General features: G+C 40.4%; 2 protein-coding genes across 2 annotated transcripts in view; both read right to left on the bottom strand.

Annotated features, from left to right (window-relative positions):
* The window catches only part of gab2 (GRB2-associated binding protein 2), a 98,637-nt gene extending 90,829 nt beyond the window's left edge, over nucleotides 1–7,808 (bottom strand). Inside the window, exon 1 of the mRNA XM_080771421.1 lies at nucleotides 7,296–7,808. Within this exon, the coding sequence (XP_080627547.1) occupies nucleotides 7,296–7,367 (72 nt within the window). The 5' untranslated portion in view covers nucleotides 7,368–7,808. The remainder of the gene's footprint in view (nucleotides 1–7,295) is intronic.
* A 1,359-nt stretch (nucleotides 7,809–9,167) lies between these two features.
* Nucleotides 9,168–18,475, bottom strand: nars2 (asparaginyl-tRNA synthetase 2, mitochondrial). Its single transcript, XM_080771833.1, has 14 exons — nucleotides 18,188–18,475; nucleotides 17,532–17,641; nucleotides 16,705–16,825; nucleotides 15,988–16,128; nucleotides 15,545–15,625; nucleotides 15,347–15,456; nucleotides 14,492–14,624; nucleotides 13,913–14,011; nucleotides 13,024–13,061; nucleotides 12,849–12,915; nucleotides 11,592–11,729; nucleotides 11,356–11,453; nucleotides 9,719–9,745; nucleotides 9,168–9,370 (listed from the first exon to the last, which is right to left on the bottom strand). The coding sequence occupies exons 1-14, from the start codon at nucleotides 18,353–18,355 to the stop codon at nucleotides 9,226–9,228; spliced, it is 1,476 nt and encodes a 491-aa protein (XP_080627959.1). The 5' UTR covers nucleotides 18,356–18,475; the 3' UTR covers nucleotides 9,168–9,225.
* Nucleotides 18,476–21,160: the final 2,685 nt, after the last annotated feature.

The following is a 21,160-nucleotide window of genomic DNA, read 5'->3' as shown; positions in this document are numbered from 1 at the left end:
CCAGTGTTTGTTTTTTCACTGTATGTGAGCAGACATGTTTGAAGATGTCTGATACACCAACGGACAGACAGAGGCGGTTGGGTTGGCTCTGGGCTAACCGCGCATGGCAGTCCGTCTGATCTGAGGGTTGCCGTTTTTGTGCGCACTTATTCATTCAGTCCTTAACAGAAACATACACCATTCACATGTGATTCATTGTGTGGATGATTGCTATCATTGCATGTGGCTAAGTGGAAGTCACAACACAGGGGTTGACGCTAAGGCCAAATACAGGTCATGTTCTAATTGCCCAAAATGAGTACAACTACTAGTTGAAAAAAGGTTGTGTAAATTGTTGCCAATAATATTTAATGAAGATGGAATGCACTTGCCCGCCGGGCAACCTGAAAGCAAACTCCACTTGCCACGGGCAGTCAGACAACCGTTAGTGTCAACCCCTGTGTTCAACAGTACAATAATAGTCAAATTGCTCTAGGGTTACTAGTGTCAATTGTTAGTTTAGCAATAAAGAGAGAGGTTTCAGAGGTTGACACTAAGGATTCAGAGGAACTTGCCCATCGGGCAAGTAAAGGTCATGTTCAGAACATGACCTGTACTTGGGCAAGTAGAACATAATGTTCTACTTGCCCAAGTCACAAGTGTCATGCCCACTTGCCCGAAAAGTAAATCATCCATTATAAAATGATAGGTAAAATTTGAATTACCGTTCAATTTAACACTTATTTTGTTTTACTTTCTGGGGCTGTGCGATAAAGAACAAAACCATACCTCAATTCTTATGCCAAATACCTACATAGCTATGAATATGACCATGGGTTCACACACTTGTTATTTTATATTTTTAAGTGTTGCGGTTGCGTCCCCTCTCAAGTGATGAGGACTTACCCGGTCGGGCAACCTGACAGCAAACACCACCTGCCTGAATGTTGTATTTAACTGCCAGGAGCAGGTGGGCAACACTTAGTGTCAATGTCTGGGTTTCCTTTGTTTACCTAATGTTAGGCAGTTGTATGTGTTACTGTAAAACTAATCTTTCAAGACAGATTCAGAGCTCTGCAGCAGAATCTGTCGGCAGCTCCCGTTATTTTTTCCCAGACTGCCAGCGTTATTGTCATTGAGGTGGCTCTGTAGCATTTACCAGTGGTGGAAAAAGTATTCCATTGTTTTACTTTACTTTTAAATATCAATACTGTAATGTGCAACTACTCCAAGAAAAAGTCAGGAATTCTAAATGTAAATGAGTAAAAGTACAAAAGTATTGGCATCAATACTTAAAGTAGGCTACTAAAAGTAGAAAGTACTCACTATGCACTATGCAAATGTCCCATTTAAAGTTTTCAAATGTATACAAATATTGGCCGAAATGTATATAGCACTGAAGTGTTTTCTTTTTTTTCTTATATTTTTTATCCCACGATTTTGTAACCCATTTTTCACACCTGTGTCAATCATCTAATGTGATCCTGGGCTCTACACACCCTCCACCAACCTAGTCCCCATATATGGGGGACAAGGGGAGAGCAACAGACTTGAACTCATGCTTCCTTCATGCCCGAGTGTCCAAGTTGCTCCTTTACACCTGACAGGGGGGAGTTTCACTGGTTGGACGTAGCACGTGGAAGGAACACGTTATTCGAACCAGTTCCTTTCCCCTCCATCAGGCGCCCCGGCTGGCCAGGGGGAGGCAGTTTAGTGACCAGGATTACTGCATGTTTTTTGTGAGGGTACCTACCCTAGCACTGAAGTGTTTAATGTATGTTTTGTAATAAGAATCAAGGTAACTAGTAACTAAAGTTTTCAAATAAATTGTACTAAAGAACAGTACTTCAGTAAATGTACTTACGATAGTCACTCATATTTGATACACCGTTTCTGGCGACAGAAAACCAATGTTGTGTGTTCCAATGTCATCTGGTTCAATATTGATAAAATACACATTCATACTTTCACTTTGTTTCTAAAATTGCAAAAACGGGACATATACAAGCTCACAACACACTTTGTAGATCGGCTACGTTTTGCTTCTTGTGTGTGATGCGGAATGACAAAAAACGTTGAAATACAGAGACAAAAGGTTTCTGCCCGACAACGACATTATGAATTTGACGTGCTTTCCTTCATCATCACTCATTGTAAGAGTATCGAGTGCCTGATCAGCATTCACAAATAAAGCCAAGACATTTGGGCTGGTGTGTGTGTGTGTGTGTGTGTGTGTGTGAGTGAGTGAGAGAGACTGTGTGTGTGAGATAGAGAGACACTGCAGTGGTACGTATGGGATTAGTCTCTTGTTTTCAATGTTCCTTCTGCTTTTTCTGGACAATGTTCAAGAACAGCAGACAGTCCCCTCCCACCCATTAAAACATTAAACGCCGCCCACCTCTGGTAGCTCCATGCCCAAAACATAATAATAATAATAATACTACTAAGTGATTAATTTTGTGGCTCTCTCACACAGAAAGTCTCAATTTGTATTCCGTTGTCCAAGAAGCAACAGACACAACATACACAGACCTCTAAGAATGTGCAATAATATGTACATTTGTGGGAATACAGACATTCAGGGCTGATCATGTGTTTGCACAGCCAGGCCAGGATGAGTTTTCTAATCTAGAGAACGAGTATCAGTGACAGCCAAGAGCATTTTGTAAACACACACACACACACACACACACACACACACACACACACACACACACACACACACACACACACACACACACACACACACACACACACACACACACACACACACACACACACACACACACACACACACACACACACACACACACACACACACACACACACACACACACACACACACACACACACACACACACACACACACACACACACACACACACACACACACACACACACACACAGTTTTGAGACCAGTCTCAACCGCCACAAGTGTTTTGCTCTCAGCATTTTGCATAGGATTTGCATGCCGGGCCAATGGTGGTGGTGGTTCCAGTTCTGACTAATGATTACATAACCCCTACTGAACACTACACTACGCAGGTGGAGTCAACATGGCAGCTAGGCAGGTTCAAACCCACTGTCTGCTACGTTACACACCTCACATGCAACATCCATGGAGGTAGCCTGCAGCTATATCCAGAAGACTGAGATAACATTTCCATGTCAAGGAAGGGATCCTCGTAAAAAGAAGATTTACACATTTGGCAAAATTTTTCAACAATTTCTTTCAAAATGTTTAACTTTTTCATGGTCGCAGTCAGATCGGCCATTTTCGAATAGTCAAATAGGGTTAAACTGTTCCTCATTTTGCCTGGGACGCCCCCTGGAATCCAATCACGGACCCTTGAAAAAAAAAAAAAAAGCATTGACAACTGATTAACAAATAGAGCCCTTGTATAACCTGTTGTGGAATTCAGGGCATCCACTGGAGCAATACATTGACAAGGAGAGCACTGTTAAAAGGAATGATGTGCTGTGTATACCTTTCTATCAGAGAGCGGCCGGTAACTCACTAAAACTCTTAAAATAGATGTTCTATGCCACACTCTAATGTTACAATTATCCCCTCCTGCCCAAGACAAATAGCGCCTATGATGGTGAGTGATGCGCTTTACAATAATCATAACACGTAGCGTTGGGATGATAATCGTTATTATCGTTTATCATCCTATAAATAAAGGCATAAAATCCCCCAAACAAATCTTTCAAAGAGATAATAATAATAAAAATATAAAAATCGTATCGCAGAGATTTTTATTTTAATTTATCATGAATGTCATACACTAGGATAAGTTTGTTTTTGTTGAGCTGCAAAAAAAACTCTATACTTGATAAAACAGACCTGTAAAGAGCGATCTTACCGTATTTCACTCTACATTACTGGATTCCCCAAAAATAGACACTGGCTGCGGTTACATGAGGGCTTTTTCATTCAGAATGAAAACTTCAGAATTAATTAATTCAGAAGTACGTTTTTTGCTGCGTGTTTACATGGGAAATGGTCATTCCGAATGAGTGTTTACATGGACAATACTTTTAAATCCCATTATTTCCTTCCACATCAGGTTTGGGGCTGGGAAGGCTTCTGATTGGATAGGGGTGGAAAGTAAATTTACTTTAGTATTCTACTAAAGTACATTTTTAGGTATTTCTACTTTACTTGAGTATTTCCAGTACTTTTACTTCTACTCCACTACATTTCAGGTAAAACAAAATAATAATAATAATAATAATAATAATAATAATATTCAATAGGATTTAAAAATGGAATAAACCGGTCAGTTACATCAGATCTAAGTTTAAATCAGATTGGCAATTTTCATTCCGATTTAAGTTTTTGTAGGTGTTTACATGACAACTTTTAATAGGATTTAACTTTTATTCTGAATGAAAAGGGGATTTAACTGTCAATGTAAACGTAGCCACTCTTGTAGATCAGCTATTTAATATCCATAAAATATATAAAATAGTGAGGCAATATTATAGCGATATTAAACGCCTTAAGACAAGCCTACTCGTCATAGATAGATAGATAGATAGATAGATAGATAGATACCTTTATAATCCCACAGGGGAAAATCAGTCGCCCAGAGGCGGCACAGCAGTTAAGGTTACAACATACATAAGTAAGGATAAGACGGATAAAAAGTACTGTAGTATACAGAAGAAACAAGGCAGAAGGAAAAGCAAGGTGCATCAAGAAACAATAATAATAAAAGTACTAAACAGGGTCAAACAAGGAAAAACAAAAACATATACAGTCGATCAGTGCGTCATAATTAAGTGTATTACTGTGTCAACAGTGCAAAGCCAAACAAAAAAGTGTCCACTGCAAGAAAGTGTGGGATGTGAAAACACAGCACAAGACACGCTCATAAATGTCTTAAGAGGTCAGTCATGATTTTTTTTAAATAAATCCAGATTATGCTTTGTCCTAGCCAAGCGGCCGTTGTGGGTCTCGTAACCTTTCAGAGCAACAGGCACAAAGGACTTCCCACGTCTTTCACACCTGCGAGTCGGGAGGGAGAATCTGTCGTTCATGAGCACCTCGCGTAAATTAATTAAGACGAGTATACCTGTCCTTCGCAACAAATGAGTTATCACAATTATTTTTCCCACAATAATTGGGACATAATTTTTCCTCCCATCCACTAATAACACATGTCATCCCCCAGTTTGTGGAGTTCAGGCCACTTTTGACATGGGAACACTTGAGAGAAGGAGCAGTAAGCTTGAAATAGGTTTAGGACATTAAGTTGTCAGCAATGTCAGATGACAGCAATACTGGTGAGTAAAATGGCCAGCATTGTCCCACGTCTGTCTCTCTCAGGGGTTAAAGTGGAAGGAATTCCTGATAAATACGATTACGGCGTTCACAAATCTGCCTATTCTGAACATTCCATCTTATTACACAATGCTGCGGTCAAAAACTGTGGGTTGGGTTGTTTGTGGATTATGCACCGTTTGTGGATTATAACCTTTATAGGTGAGAGAGGCCATTGCTCGCCTTGTTGGCTGAGGTCGGTCGCCAAGTTGGGTCCAGGGACCCCTGATGGTGTTGGCACTTTAACCCCATAACATATTTCTTGAAACATTTCGACAACGCACATTTTGTGTGGGGGTCCCTGCTGGCACAACATGTTCAATTACATATCAACATGGGGGTCCCTTGACAGTAAAATGTTGGAGAACAAACCACTGGATTATAGACACTACAGTTTATGGATTATAGTTGGGGTTGCTCGCCTTAATGCCTGGGGAGATGTACTCACCATTACTCCATTATTATGCCTCTTTTCTTGCCTGTTTTGTTTTGTTTGGAGGGGGGGGGGGGTATACAGTTCTGCTATCGAACAAGCACGTTTTTTCCTCTTGTAACCGTTGCAGCTGCTCTTCCACACACACACACACACACACACACACACACACACACACACACACCACGGTGGTCCCTGTGTAAACACACCGGGCAGGCTTTTAAAAGTGGAAGACAATGAGGAAGTGACAGCAGAGCGTGTACAGCATTATGAAGACATTCAGGGGATGGATTTCCACATGAAACGGGGAGGGAGAAGCATGACATCACGGCAAAGTCAGTTAGGCAGGAACAGAGAGAGGGGGGGGGGGGTAACACAACACCACACATAAACAGTGGACAGCTGTATTTATGGGAGATTGTCTCATGGTTCTGCTGTATGTGCCATCATAAATCCTATTATCTGATTTAGTTAACAGCTACTCTGCTGACTGCACCCACCTAGCAGGGGTGTGTGTGTGTGTGTGTGTGTGTGTGTGTGTACGCTCACGCTTGCTTTCTTGCCATTTGTTTCAAAAAGCTACACTGTACAACATGTAGCCTTTATAACGTTGCAATGTGACATAGCTTGGTTTAACACAACGCTGCCTGTACCCAGACTAACTATTACTTTCCCCATGTTTTATTAAAGCTCCATTGAATTGAATTGTGTACGTTTGTGTGTGTGTGTGTGTGTGTGTGTGTGTGTGTGTGTGTGTGTGTGTGTGTGAGTGAGAGAGAAACCTTTTTCAGTTTCACACATGAAAGTTTTTAACCAAGTTTAAGACACACACACACCACGCCACCACCAGTGACATATCACTATTATGACATTATCTGACCTGAACCACAATGAAGAGCAAGGCTACTATAATGTATAATAATATACACACACACACACACACACACACACACACACACGTGACTGGGATGTCATGGAGCTTATATAGTGGCAGTTGCGCGCTGTTTAGTGTAAACTGTAGACATCTGTCCAGGGAGGACAGACGGGCTGATCTCACCCACGACGTTCTCGTAAGAACCCTAATACTATAGAGAGCGGTCCGGTCTTATTATATAGTAGGCTATATAGGTCTAGGCTCTTAAAATGTGGCGTCTACAGTTCAGACGTTAATGAGTGTTGTTTCTTTTTGTAGTACAGTAGGTTGTATTGTCGAGCTGATGAATGGGACGATACCGCCAAAGGTCCCAGATGGCAGCTCCACCACGCACCTGCTAAAAACTGGATCTCAAATAATATCTTAGCCTTGTTAAGTCTATCATAGACATAGATGTGTAATCATGTGTTTTACCGATAAAATACGATCTAAAATTCGATCCTTGATCCAAGGCTAATGATATCACTCCTTTCCCATTCTGTTCACAGCACTTTCCCCACATCATGCGCAACAGAAGTGGCGTCATTCTTGTAAAATGAAACATTTTTTTATTTATAAAAAAAATAAAAAAATAAAGACAAACTATATTAAATTGTCATGAGTTTTAGGCCTGTACTTACATATCGTCTTAGTTTTTTCTCCGGAGGAGACTTCCTCAGCCAGCCTTGGAAAATGATTTCTCCGCCGCTCATGTTTTTCGGATCAGTGTGGTTCTGGTGGTCCGTGGTCGCACGTCCAAGTTCCAACTCCTCTGCGTTCAGTTCTGACGGTACATTACGGGGGTCCCTGTCCTGTCCTGTCCTGCCCGCGGCTTGGGGGTCCCCACCCCCCGCGGGGTGCCTGCCTTGCTCAAAGTGCTTTCGGCGTTGTTTTGCCCCCCCTCAGTGGTGCGGTCTGCCCCTCCATTTGATAACACAGAACCACAAACAGAGGGTGCGCGCTCCGATCACACAGCTCTGTCAGCTCAGCTGGCCCGTCCTTGGCGATCAGTCACACACTAACCAACCACCACTACCCGGCCGACGCCGCGGAAAATTCCCACCGATAGAGGAGCCGGTTCTCGGGGGCGAGGGATTCACGCTCGGCCGGTGGACGGGACACATACACACACGGAGCTCCGCCGGCGGGAGAAGACTTGCACTGATGCACTGTAGTGTAGGAAGTGTTGGAGGGGTTGCCTGCAGTTTGTTTTCCACTTCATGCCACGCCTACTCAAAGGCAAAGGGATGGGCGGCACGCAGTGTGTGTGTGCGTGTGCGTGTGCGTGTGCGTGTGTGTGTGTGTGTGTGTGTGTGTGTGTGGTGCATATAGTGCAGGGATACAGTACACACAATGATTAATAGTCATTGGTTGTGTTCCATTTGAGACACACACACACACACACACACACACACACACAGGATGTTGGGCGACACAGACACCGTAGTACGGCGATGTCCCTTTGCCAAAAAGAACAGATCCATTCCACTGTTCCACATGTAGCCTATACAATATTAATAATTTAATATTATTGATACTTTATCTCATGAGGAGGCTGTGATGCACATTGCGATTTTAAAGGACAATTTCAGGAGAATCAGGACGGTTTAATAATACGCTTTCCTGACTCCTGAAATTGTCCTATGAAATCAGTGTGCATGGATTATGTTTTTCTTATAAAAGCGTTTCTACGGCTTAAAAAAGAACAAATTTAGTTTTCAATAGAATATTGCTACATATTCGCAAGTTCCTTACACAAAAAATGGAAAAAGCACCATCTGGTGGAAGATGTGACAAATAACATGAGCTTGTGGACGGTTTTGAAACTTTTGTTTGCAAAACAATACCCATTATTTTCTGTAGAGTAGACCTGTTAATTATTTTTATTTGGAAAGGAATAGTTAATGATGACAACCTATGGATTGTTAAGTGATTTGATTTCTCAATAAATTCTAAGCCAATTAAATTAAATAAAGCCTATCCTTAAATTATAAATACCAGTGAGTTTGTCATGGTAGCTGCCATACTGACTGAGAATTACCTGGGGATCATTCAGAAGGCTGCCGGTTTGAACCTCGGCTGTCGGCTCAACCAATCAGCGTCAAAATGCCCTTGAGCAACACTTAAACTTAAAATAAGCATACTGTACCCTGAGTACTGTATTAAATGCAGGGTGCAACAACAATGCAAGTAGTGCTGTCATGACATTTCACTTGACGATTGTCATACAAATAATTGCGATTAATGATTTAATTGTGTTGTGTTTGCCTTTTATGCTTCGTAAACAACATTTGCAAAGGGCAGATATGACAAATAACTGTATATAAAAGTATATACAGAAATATAAAGAAATTACTGACATATTTTATATACTTTTAAAATATTTTTGGGAAAAATGTATGAAATGTTTGGAAACGATTATGATGTTTACGCAAAATATGTTCATCTTAAATAATTCAGCATAGAATAAAGAGGCCTACACATAATATGTCACTGGTAATATGATTCAAGGTTTTATTTTAAGCAGTATATGACAGAAAAACAACAGCTCTAATAATATGGAGTTACAAATCACAGTATGCATGAATGGGAAAATCGAGGAAATGGGGTTACATCTTTTATGTTGTCAACCCCTAAAATACACTGCAAGTACCGCTCAAATCCCATCCCAAATCCACCATGAGGGACAGAGCCAAAGCGCCTCAGATCCAGATACCTGAAAGATGCAGTGTATTATTAGTCCAAAGTTCAGACACCACAGAACCATTCATATGGAGCTAGCATAGAAAAACGTTGATGTCAGGCGGAAACCTCATATCACCATATTCAAACAATTTTGCGTTTTTCGTAAATGATCATACTACTGAGTCACAGTATCAGAATATCAGATCTGCAAGCTCGAAAAGCGTTGTCGATCTGCCACATTTTAAGTATTTTAAGGTTTTTTTATTCCTTGAAAAGTAACAGGTTTGGACGAAATTTGTCCAAACTTTAAATGAAGTGAAAACCTCATTTAATGAGGTTTTCTTTTCACCCAACAGAGACGAGAAGTCAAATGTTTTACCATTGATATTCGTCTTCTAGTCCAGCTCTGGAAAAAAAACAGTATTACACAACTGGTGAACTGGTTATCATTATCAATATTTATTGATTAAAACATTTCTCAATACAGTTTGTTTGCTATTTGGGTTGCCATAATTGTTTTTGTGTCACCCGTGTGATAAACTAAACAAAAGAGTAAAACAGTTTTACAAAAAGTATTTTCTATAATATGTATCCAAATTGTTACTTTCTTGCTCTGTATGTGACAGCCATATTTAATATGATATCGAATATGGAAATCAAGGTCTCAGGTCTCAAACATAATCTCAAAAACTACTGGCTACGCATCTTTGTTGATTAATCTGAACAGTATTCGTGACAAATATTAGAAGCGTGCAGTGGAATTCCATCTGCATCATTTATCTGTACCACTTTAAACATTATTTATTATATTAGTATATAGTTTGGCTATACAAAAAAAGCACCACTGATATAGCAAAAGCTATAACTAAATCTCCAGGTCTTAACTCATTGCCTGGCCATGACAAGATTTCTCATCATATGTATTTTAGTCGTTTTATGATAGATGGCGCTCTTCACCAACCAATGAGTCACCGTTTGATTCTCATTGAAACAAGGATCCAGGAAATCACGTGATCACAAAAAACTAGAGGTTTTTCTCAAATGACTTCATCTTCGCTCCTGAAGCGTTCCACTTCCACGTCCACCATTATGGCATTTTGAGCGGACCATAAAGGAAGGCATGGATGTTTTTTTCCCTTTTTTCCCCCCCTCGCTAAAGCACAGCGAAAGGCTCTCTCATCATCAATGGTCGGGGGATCGATCGTAATGGAGATAAATATATTCCGTGACTACGCATTTAGGATATTTGCTATATACTGTAGATAGCAACAAGAACCCCAAAAGGGGTTAAAAGGTAAAGTGAGAAAGTTATTAAAAGGCATTTGTTTTCATCAGACTATCCCGACCTGCCGCGTCTGACAGCGGACTGAACGCACATTGATGTCAAATATTTGCTCGCTGTGTCTCTACCTGAATGAGTTAACACAGATGTGGTCCTACCCCAAAAACCTTTTATTGGTTGGCTTTTTGGGTGTTGGTCTCGCATAGCCAGACAACTATTCCACAATCTCCGAATGCTATATAGTCTGGAACTACACCTCCTGAAATCCGAGCTCGGAAGCTGCCATTTCCGTTGACGAAAATATATTTAAAAATATCTTTACATTTTATTTAGATAGATTAGATATGCTTAGATGACTTCGATTTATATTAGGATACATTTGCGCGAGTGTAAAGACGAAACGAAGTGGGGAGGAGGCTTCACTTCCGCTTTATCGCTTGCTCATGATCAGACTGTATGACGGAAGTATTTCAAAATTGCGAGAGGCAACAGTCTGGCCATGCAAGACTAATGTGTGTGTGATATATTAAAACAAGGAGACCTCTGTGTGTATGTGTGAGTGCCCGGCGCATGTCCGTGCTGTAGCTTGATAATATTGCTTTCCTCTACTCACGAGGATTTGTTTACACTAAAACGTTTTAAACTGATAGAATACTTTTAAACTGATAGAATAACTGATAAATAACAACACCAAATCTGAATTTTGAGCATAAGACAATGTCTTGAGTGCTTACTGTGCCAGCCTGGGCCCAAGCATATCCAGTCTCTCCTCCCTTAGAGAGCCTCCACAAAGCTCTCCTATGCCTGGAACCAGAAGGTCCACAGCGGCAGCCTATTGGACAAAGAACAATCAGGAGCCGGGCTAAGATATGCAAACAGTCACAATAATCCAACCAGCATTACCAGGATGAATTGAATGGGTAAATCATTGATGCACACTCTGCATCTTAACTACGTCAATATGGCTTACTGTATGCCGAGGATGATCCTGGTTGTCTCTTGCATAAAAGGGCTTCAGGTCATAAGGGTAATCAGTGACAAACAGGGGGATGTTGCCACAATGGTTCACCAGATACTTTTCATGTTCCGTCTGAAGGTCACAGCCCCACTGTGGAACAGAGGTCAACAGGTCAAGATCATCTGAAGTGTGAGAGACTGTGTTATGCAGTTAACTGGACTACTGTAGATTAGAACGATAAGTGGACAACAGAAAGACAATGTCACATGTACATTATAATTTTAAGCATTTGCAGACTAAAGACAAGACAGACACAGTAGGATTGAAAAAACTGTGAAAAAGGTGCTCGTTTTCTTCAAGTTCACCTCCTACGGACGAACATCTCAAAATATATTGTTCCCACAAGCAAATACAATACAATAATACTTCTTAGCTCAAATCTAAAATGGCACAGCTGCTTTCCTGGTTTTAATGGTATGCCATAAGGTTTAATTTTGGGTATTTTTTGCTCTTTATTTTGTATATTATTTATTTGCCCCTGAAACTACCTTTACATGTTATTTGAGTTACTGGAAGTAGTAATTGTGTGATCTGTTCCGGAACCTTAGTGTAATTTAACGTACGACACACAAGTGTGTAACACCAACGGTTCCGCTCATTCATGAGCGTTTGAACGTGCCGTAAGACAGACAGGTATGTTCTTGAAGTGTTTCTGAATCATGGTATCCAAGTCAACATTATACGGCTTGAATAGTGGGTTAATTGTATTGCTTTATTGCAGTTTGTGTTGCTGTGAGTCTGTCGTGGGCACTTGGATTCATTCCCCCCCCCTTGAGTCTACTCTATATGCCAGCCAGGTGTTTTATTTGTATTCTCTTTTGTTTCGCATTAATTTACTTGTATTGTACAATGTTATGACTTGATTTGATGTTAATACAAGTGTTTGTTTGTTTATGCTTTATTTTATGTAGTTCGACGGTTGGTTTTGAGCTTTGACAAGAGCTTGAATAAATCCATTCAGTATCCAGAACTACTGTGTCGTTTTATGACTATGGCGGGAGTGACAAATGGCTTAAGACAATTTTATCAAGCCTAATTCAGTAACTGATTAGCCTGATTCAGTAACAAGGGCAAGACATTGGTGAATTACAGTGAGTTTAGGAAAGAAATAAAAAGGGTATATGATTCAGTGTTTGTGTGTGGGGGGAGGGACATGAGGTAATATCACCACTCTACAGAGAGAGAACAACAACAATCAATATCACTTACATCTGTTTTGAAGGTAAACATCTGAGAGCTTTGGTTCAAAACCTCTATGGCCTCGGTGTAGGAAATCCTAAGATTGGAATTAAATTGTTCAGTCAAGGTCCTGTGATGGCCAATCAGTCTGTATTGTTCCTGTATGTTTATGACTCTTACAGTAATATGTTGATAAAACACTTACGTGTTAAATTTCCTGGTCAGCATGGCATCTACATTTTGCTTAGACAACACAGATGGAAGAGAAATGCTATAAGCAATAAGGAATTTAGTGTCACAGTGTGCTATAACATGACTTTGTTATTTAGAATGCAGAGACCAGACAGGGTATGCGTTGCTTCAGAAGTTCAGATCTCATATCAAATGTTTCTCATACTCTATTGTAGAGTATGCTAAGTGTGTTTCAGCATTGTGTCTGTAGATAATCAGTTGTACATTTCGACAACAATTGCTCACAATGTAGACACCTGACTTCTGAAAAGTTAGAGTAGCTATATCTCAAGTTGGAAAGTCCCTGCTGTATGTGGTTTGGCTATCTATGATCTCCACAGATTTGCATTGTGGCCAGTGGTGGATGAGGTACTCACATTTTACCACATACCAATACCACCTACATGTAAAAGTCAAGTATTCAAAATGTACTTGAGTAAAAGTACAAAAGTATACTTAAATACAGAAAGTAAAAATAACCTGTTTCCAAATGTCCCATTTCACAAGTTTCCAAATTCCTAGGAAATATCACAACGCATTGCTTTGTGAGCTTGTAGATCGGTTCAAATAGCTATAAGTATGCATAGGGCTGAAGTGGTTAATGCATGTTAGTAATAATAATCAAAATCTACAAAGTTAACTAGTAACTAAAGTTCGGAGTAAAAAGTGCAATATTTGCCAATGACATGGAGTAGAAGTAATTGGACACAAAGAAAATCCTCTAAAGTACAGCACTTGAGTAAATACACTTAGTTACTTTACACCACTGCGGCCTCTTCAGAACTTTTGGAGATCATGGAACCCGCACACAGCAATAACTCAGCAGTTTCCAGTTTAGTTCCGTAATGTCCTCCAACACTCACCCTGTGTCCGACGGCAACGTGCTTGTGAAATAAATGTATGTCCTCCGCACAGCGAGCCAAGATGTGTTCCGTGGCAGACTTGAACATGTCCTCCATGACCTAGGGAAGCATATGGCCCAAGCAGTTTTAGATTTGTGATGTCCACATAAAAAATATGTGAAATGAACTTGACCAGTGTTGCCAGATGTGCTTATTATAAGCAACTTAATGGGCTTGTTTTTCTGTAAAGTTCCTTGTAAATATTGATAGTATTTTGATAGTTCTTTCTTGATTTCTTCTTGCTAATTTGGGCTTGCTTGCTTCCATAAGTATTTTTTTATTATTGTTTAAACCAGTGGTTCTCAAACATTTTCATGGGACCCCCAAATATTTGTTAGAAAATAGCAGATCTACAATCTCACAACGATCAGCTTTTTTCAAAAATAGACGTATATATGCAGGTTAGAAAGTGCTCATTTGGGCATGTTTTCTTAGAACTGGTTGGTTATTTATTTAGCAAAATCTGGCAACAATGAACTTGACGCACTTATCCCTGTGTTGAACAACACAGAGGGGTCAAGGTCAAGGACAATGACGTGCCTTGGTGATATCCTCCAAGGACTGTGTGAAGGAGATCTCGGCCTCCACCATGTAGAACTCAGCCAGGTGACGCCTGCTCTGGGAGTTCTCTGCACGGAACGTTGGCCCAAATGAGAAGACTCCAGGAAAAGCCCTGCAAGATATAGTAGAAGAACAGGCCAGAATAACAAATGTGTGTTCATTGCTTTCACTTTCACTTTTTGTTAACCTGCTGTGTACATTGTAATACAGTGTAATAATCAATATTATGTATTTATTTATTACAAGCAATTACACTGTTTTAAAGTGAATTTTCATGACAAGCAACAATCAAGTCGGCCCAGTGGCTCTTAAAATGTTAGTGAAAACTAGGCAGGGAAATCTGGAACACGATTGTTTACGGTATTAAAACTGTTAATATATCCTGAAATTGTCCTTCGACATAAACTGGACCCAAGTTTGCTCTGCACTTTTTTTGTCATGCCCCATCCCTACACTAGGTACAATTTAAAATGTAGGCATGTAGTAATTTAATCCAATTTAATTTACTTAGCCTACACCTGCAGTGAATGTTCCTTACAGCAAAATGCATAGACATTGATATCTAGTATCATAGGTAAACCCAGAACCCATTAACAGTATAATAAAAAATAAAAAAAAGATCTGTAGCCTACATTGTACATCTATACAAACTATAGAATGCCAGGTCAACAAATGAACATGGCATCTGTCTACATAACATAACATATCATAACATCTAAATTGAATGTTAAACCTTTGCATAAGCCTGTTAAGTCCTAGGGCAAGTGCCACGGCCTAAGGTGGAGTCTAAAGAGGTGAGTCAGCTAAATGGCCAACGTATAAAATTGCTCTCACCCCGACATCACCTCCAAATGCAACTGTCCAGACACAGTCAGAAAGGCTGGGACAGAGAAGAAGTGGCCATCACTCTCCCCTTCCTTCTCCGTGATATGATGGCCAGAGGGCTGAGGTAAGAGCACATGCCATGCATCAGGAGATTTCAGAAAAATGTTGAAATGTTTGCGATTTAACAAAACTCACATAGAGACACACCTCAACTTTAAAAAGCTCTCCTGCCCCTTCACAGTCATTTGATGTGATGACTGGAGTGTGTATCTGCACAAAGCTGTTTTCCTGCAAAATCAGAGGAAGGGGAATGAGTCATCCATTACATTCTGCAAAATGAATATTGCCTGCTGTCTGAATGTCAATTTTAGTCATATCATAGGTTTACAGGTATAAAGAAGTGGATGAAATTGTTTTTTGTGTGGAGGGCAGAGGGAGAGCAAGGATAAAACAGAAAAGGAACGTGAAATTAGGCCTGTATGTCCTTTTGCTATGTACTGTATGTTTGGTAGTCCTGCATTAATGTTTAATGTTGGGTTATCATTGCAATGCGCAACGATAACCCAAAGGCATAGTATAGAACTTTGCTCTGTATTTACATAATAAAACAATATATAACATGTCTCCTGGTTCTGAATAACTGAACTCACCCTGAAATAGGACTGGATTGCTGCAGTGGCTTCACTTCGTATTCTTAGCAAAGCACTGAAGACGTTTGTTCTACATCTCAGATGAGGATACTGGCGAATATACTCAAGACCATGCCTCTCTTTGATTTTGAAGGGGAATTCCTGCAACCAGAGGAAGTGGCAACATAAAGTAATTTAGAAAGAGAATAAAATTTGCACTCTCAGTAGGAGTCTTGTTTAATAAAGTTAGGATCCGCAGCAGCAGTCAAACCAGACAGACGTGTTTCGCCTTAAGTGTCGGAATACCGACACTGCGCACCGAAACGTCTGTCTTATTACAGACAAAACGCATGGTTAGTGAAATCCATATCGTCACTGTCGGGGCAGAAACCAGAAAAAAAAATGTTACACAAAAGTCTGCGAGCTCACAATGCGTTATTTTAGAAAGATTTTGATAGTGATAATGAAAGCGGTTATGTCTGTCTGAGGGTTTTATAAATATTTTACCAATGAAGAGAGCTTGTGACTAAATAATAACTGCATTGGATCCATAGGTTCTTCTTTTTTTTTCCTTTTACATTTTCCTGAAAAAGGTTTCCACCTGACAGCAACGATATTGTGTCGGGTGGAAACCTCATATGTCCAAAACTGTTTCTTTTCAGGATTCAAATTAAAAAAATGTTCTTCTGCCCGACAGCAAGATACATGGATCTTAATTAAGAGAAAAGTGCTATTTACCACAGGGTCACATTCCCCCACCACTCGGATGTGGTCTGCTTGAAGTTCAACAGGCTGCTTTCTGCTTGGACTTTTGACAAGGCAGCCAGTGACTTCAACAGCACTCCCAAAGGTGAGCAGCCTTGATGAAGCAATTATAAAATGTACTTTCATTCAATAAAACATCAATGTAACATCAATATAGGCCTAAAATGCTATACGATTAAACCCATATTTAATACTTTGTCGTACAACTGCATCATTGGCTTTTTAATTCATTTAAAATAATTGTCATCATTATAGTGATGGACGGGAGCACTATAATTATATGCCCAAAACAGTGACGCCTGGTTGAAAGTGGTTAAACTATTAACTCACTTGTACAGTTTGTACATTGTACACACAGTTTGTGTGATGTTTAAATGTATATTTGTTTTTGAAGTATGACGCCTTATGAGTATGACGCCTCCCCCTTATGAGTCTGGACAACCGTGGGTCCGACGGACTCAACATCAGGCACTGCACTCCCTGTGGGGGTGTGGAAGTTGGTGGAGAGAACGGTTCTTAGAGTTACGTGGATTACGCACGCACGCATTATGCTTAGCTGTGATTGGACCATAGCAGTTTGGGGAGGGGCTAAGCTATAGGTCAATTGTCCTTTACACTTTAAATATAATTTGGAATTTCTTGCTGAGAGTGCAAACTGGTTTGGAAGGGGTTCCAGCAGCTGAATAATGTGGGCAATGTGATCTTCCTCTCTTGTTCCCTGATTGGGGGCCAAATAGATACCCCCCTTCTTCTAGATGTGGATCAATTTCCCAGCCCTAATATGGGTCCTTAGTCCTTACGTGTCATTCAGCTCAGGACTAGCAACAATCTGTAAAAGCTGCAAGGTGCTCCCATCGCTCACATGGAGGAAGAGGTTATCCTTTTGAGGTCGGACGGACCGAACCCAGCCCTGCAATTCAAATGAAATACAATCAATTATTACTACTGTACTACCTACACATTAGAACCCAAGTCCAAAGGAATAACTTGTACCTGTCGAAAGCATGGTTTCACTGTCTGTAGTAGGCATGCACTTCCAAGTGAATTTGAATCTCTAGTTCAGTGGTTTTCAAACATTTTAATCAGCACTCTTTGGAGTTACATTGTAATTGTTGTTTAATTTATTTTAGATACAACTCATGCATGCCAGGAAAGCCATATAAACCTTACAGATTGTAGGTTTGAATAACCTCTAGCTCTAAAGCCGAGCTAGGTTTACTTTTAATGAACACTGAGAATTTTACTGTGTGTGCAGATATCAATCACAAACCTGGTCTGAGAGAAATCCTTAACCAATAACCACACAGACGTGGAATGGATGCTACATTTCAGAGACAATGAAGGATGACTGCCTGCCTGGTACTTAGGTTACACATAAAACAACACATAGCATGACGGTTAATATATCACCAGTAAGCATGCAGTTATACAAATAGGAGTCTGTAGTACTCTGTACCTGTACTTTGATGTGTGTTCCCACTTCTGTCCCTGACAATGCTTCTGTGACTCTGATCTTCCTCGGTGCCTTTACTGCCTTATTCCTCTTACAGTAATGCCGAATGGCACCACTCACTGACACGTTACCTGCTGCACGAGCACATGTCTTAACTACACGCGGCAACATTGTGTTAGAAGAAGCTGCTTGTATGCCCTATGAAAGCATTCAAGATCTGAACACTTTTCGTTGTTTTCTATGAATAGCAATCTGGCTGACTGACTTTCACATTTAGCCCTCTCTCTTTGCTTGGAGTTCATTCACGTAAGAATGACTTCCTGTTTAAGGCGATTGGTGCAATTTAATGACGCGGTGCTCGAACAACCAATCGTATTTCGGTTTCTTGCAGCAAGCGATCCAGCGCACCTGGAAGCTGTAGTTCTTTTTGTGTGTGTGCAACAACAGACTACAAATTCTAGACCAAACATTTCTCTTTCTCTCAGAGTCGTTTTTATTTTTATTTATTTATTTATATTTGTCCAGTAAATCTCAACATGTTAAGAATGTATGAAATATAGGCCTACTGTATAGTTATTGCCACTTGCTAAATGGATCAATTAAATGAACTGTCACTATAATAATATTAATAATAATAATAATAATAATAATAATAATAATAACTTTATTTGTATAGTACCTTTCGTGACATGAAATGCAGCTCAAAGTGCTTTACAGAGCAATAGAGAAAATATAATATAATTAAAATAATAGCAGCCAGTAATGCAATACAGTGAGGTCAGGACATGAATTACTATTAAAGGATTTTAAAAGCTCAACTAAAAGCAAGAGTGAGTGAGTATATGTCTTGAGCTCTGCTTTAAAATGTCTACTCTACAGGCTGCCTGTCGAAGGTATGGGAGTTTGTTTCATGCCGTCGGCCCGTAGAAGCAGAATGTTTTTTATTTGCGATTCTTTTAGGCACATAAAGTTAGGAGTAGGCCAGCAGTGGAGGACCTGAGGGGAAGGTTTGGGACATAGGCAGGCAGTCATGTAGGTAGGCCGTAGGAAGTTGCCAGACCATTGAGAGCTTTATAAACAAGTAAAATAAATTTAACATCAATCCTAAAAACAACCGGGAGCTAATGCAGTGAAGCTAAAACTGGAGAGAAGCCCACACTCTGTTTTGGAGGGGGAGCGAGCAGAGAATCCAGGCAGCTGTGCTTAATTAACCTTTTAGAATCACAATTCTAGGTGCATAGCCTATTAGTATGTGAGGACAATCTGATACTGCCAGCCAAGCAATAAGATGGCATGGACAATTATTTGTTCAGCTATGCACTTCTGCTCTGCAGCAGGTCTGCCAGCAGAACACAGAGAGAAGCCATGCTTAGATCTCCTTGTACTAAAATGTTCCTTGGCGAAAATAGCCAATTTACAAGCTCACACACATCATGGTGTAAAGCTGCTATTTTAAGCGTGTGACAAAGTGATGCCGTCATAAAATAAGAGATCTACAAGCTCACAAAGTGTTGGATACGATGGTGCCGCTTGCTAACAACACCATCATGTCTCAAAGCACAAGAGTTCTTGTGTAACCGAGTCAATTTCACTGTGGACCCTCTTTTAAGTTCACCACCCAATACCTCCTTCCACAGTGAAATTGACTCAAGTATAAAAAATCCTTTATTTCATCAAATATTAAAAACAAGGGTTAAAAACACGACCACCGTGTTTCGGCCTGCATGGGCCTTCATCAGGGTCAACACCATCATGTCTGATTCATTCCTCTGGTTGCTCATCACACATCATTGTGGCCGCTTGGGAAACGGAGGATTCCTGGTTCAATCCCTGGTTCCCCTTGGCATATAGCCATCAACGTGCGTGCCCTTGAGCCAGACCCCTAACTGCTCTTGATGAGCAGCTTGGTGCCTTGCATGGTTGACTCTGGCATCAGTGTGTGAGTGTGAATGTAATGCACATTGTAAAGTGCTTTGGATAAAGGCGCTATATAAAATGCACCATTTATAAGATAAGATATAAAGCTTTATTCTTCTCAGGAGGGACATTCAGCTGCTGTAGGAAGACAAAGGTGATAAACCTGTGCCGATTGGTCCGCTGCCGTATCTTCCCTTGTGGTTATAGGCTACAACAGCTGACCAACCATGCAGCACTGCCAACGTTTTGCTGAGCTGGCATTATTACATGGACGAAGATTGTCCGGTCAAACATAGTTGTAGAACTCACCCTGTCACTCTAGCTCAGTGGTTCACAAACGTTTTAATCTCAAGCATCCCATAACTCTTTAATTTTATTTATTCAACCTTTATGTAACCTGTATGTAACCAGTAAAAAGTAAAAACCACATTGCGACTAAAGTCTCTTTTACAAGTGTGAACTGGCCAAACGAAGTGAAGAGGCAAATGTTATATAGCCCTGCTATTTTGACAAATAACAAATGTAAGCGGAGTACCCACTACCAATAGGAAGCTCAAGGAAAGAACAGTTACAGACCTGCAAGGGTCCATTTGGAACCCCCTCAAGGAACCCATAGGGTCCCCCTGGACCCCTACTGGTCCAGCTCTTAATTGGTCCTGCATGGGGACTTTCAGGAATCAGGAGGTTAGCATCGCTGCACCTGATGGACCGGGGTCAGAGAGGTAGAGGGGAGCTGGGCTGTTGAGGGCTTTGTAGACGCCGTTGAGTTTTATTTAGAATGCCACATACTGTCATTTATTGAGGACTTTAGTGGTGGTGATAATAAATGCTATCATTGCTATGGTACAGTATGTGATAAACAAATCACTACCAGGCATTGCCCTTGTATTATCCAACCTTGGGCAGCAGGCTTATATGTTCAACCTTATCTCTACACGGCTGGCTCCTCACTATTAATGCTGACTCAGAGGTGTGGTGTGGATATCTCAAATGTATGGGGGTTTCAAGCTAATGGAAACTACAGCCGCTCTCTTCCTGGAACATTGTCATGTTACAATG

This window comes from Protomyctophum bolini, assembly GCF_963924005.1.
Source record: "Protomyctophum bolini genome assembly, chromosome: 9".
Taxonomy (NCBI): domain Eukaryota; kingdom Metazoa; phylum Chordata; class Actinopteri; order Myctophiformes; family Myctophidae; genus Protomyctophum; species Protomyctophum bolini.
This window is presented reverse-complemented; position numbering and strand designations above follow the sequence as displayed.